We start from the raw sequence: 706 nt of genomic DNA on the forward strand, positions 1-706 counted from the left end.
CTGCTGCTGTTTCTGCTGCTGTTGTTTCCGCTGCTGCTGCTGCTGTTGCTGGTGTTTCTGCTGTTGCTGTTTCTGCTGCTGCTGCTGCTGCTGCTGTTTCAGCTGCTGCTGCTGCTGCTGCTGTTTCTGCTGCTGCTGCTGCTGCTGCTGTTTCTTGCTTTTTTTCTTTGACGGCTGTAAAACGAAAAGTTGGGGGGCTGTGAAGGGCAGCCTAAATAAAAAAAAAATAAATAAAAAAATAAATAAAAAAAATAAATAAAAAAATAAATAAAAATAAATAGATAATAAATAAAAAATAAAGAAATCAATCAACAGAAACATAAATCAATTAGTAAATTAATAAATAAACAAATAAAAAACAAAAATAAAAAAAAAAGAAAAAGAAAAACATAAAACGGAAGAAGAACAAATGCAAACACCACCACCCCCCATCTCTCTATAAATAAAAATAAATAAACAAACAAACAAATAAAAAGTAAATAAATAAAAAAATAAATAAACAAACAAATAAACAAGCAAACAAATAAACAAACAAACAGATAAACAAATAAATAGATAAATAAACAAACAAACGAAAAAACAAACAAAAAAACAAACAAAAAAACAAACAAAAACAAACAAAAAAAAACAAAAAATAAAAAAAAATAAATGCTTACAAGACAGAGGTTATTGAGTGTATTAGCTGGCGTTGTGGGGCGCAGCACAG

The 706-nt window shown here is 29.6% G+C and overlaps 1 protein-coding gene across 1 annotated transcript in view; it reads right to left on the reverse strand.

The window, feature by feature from the left end:
• Positions 1-432, reverse strand: part of EMH_0085070 (uncharacterized protein) — a gene marked incomplete at both ends in the record, with an annotated part of 1,079 nt that extends 647 nt beyond the window's left edge. The window contains one exon of the mRNA XM_013500851.1: positions 423-432. Within this exon, the coding sequence (XP_013356305.1) occupies positions 423-432 (10 nt within the window). The remainder of the gene's footprint in view (positions 1-422) is intronic.
• Between the last annotated feature and the right edge of the window lie 274 nt (positions 433-706).

The sequence above is a fragment of the Eimeria mitis genome, genomic scaffold (assembly GCF_000499745.2).
Source record: "Eimeria mitis Houghton genomic scaffold, Emh_scaff5951, whole genome shotgun sequence".
NCBI classification, from domain to species: Eukaryota; Apicomplexa; class Conoidasida; order Eucoccidiorida; family Eimeriidae; genus Eimeria; species Eimeria mitis.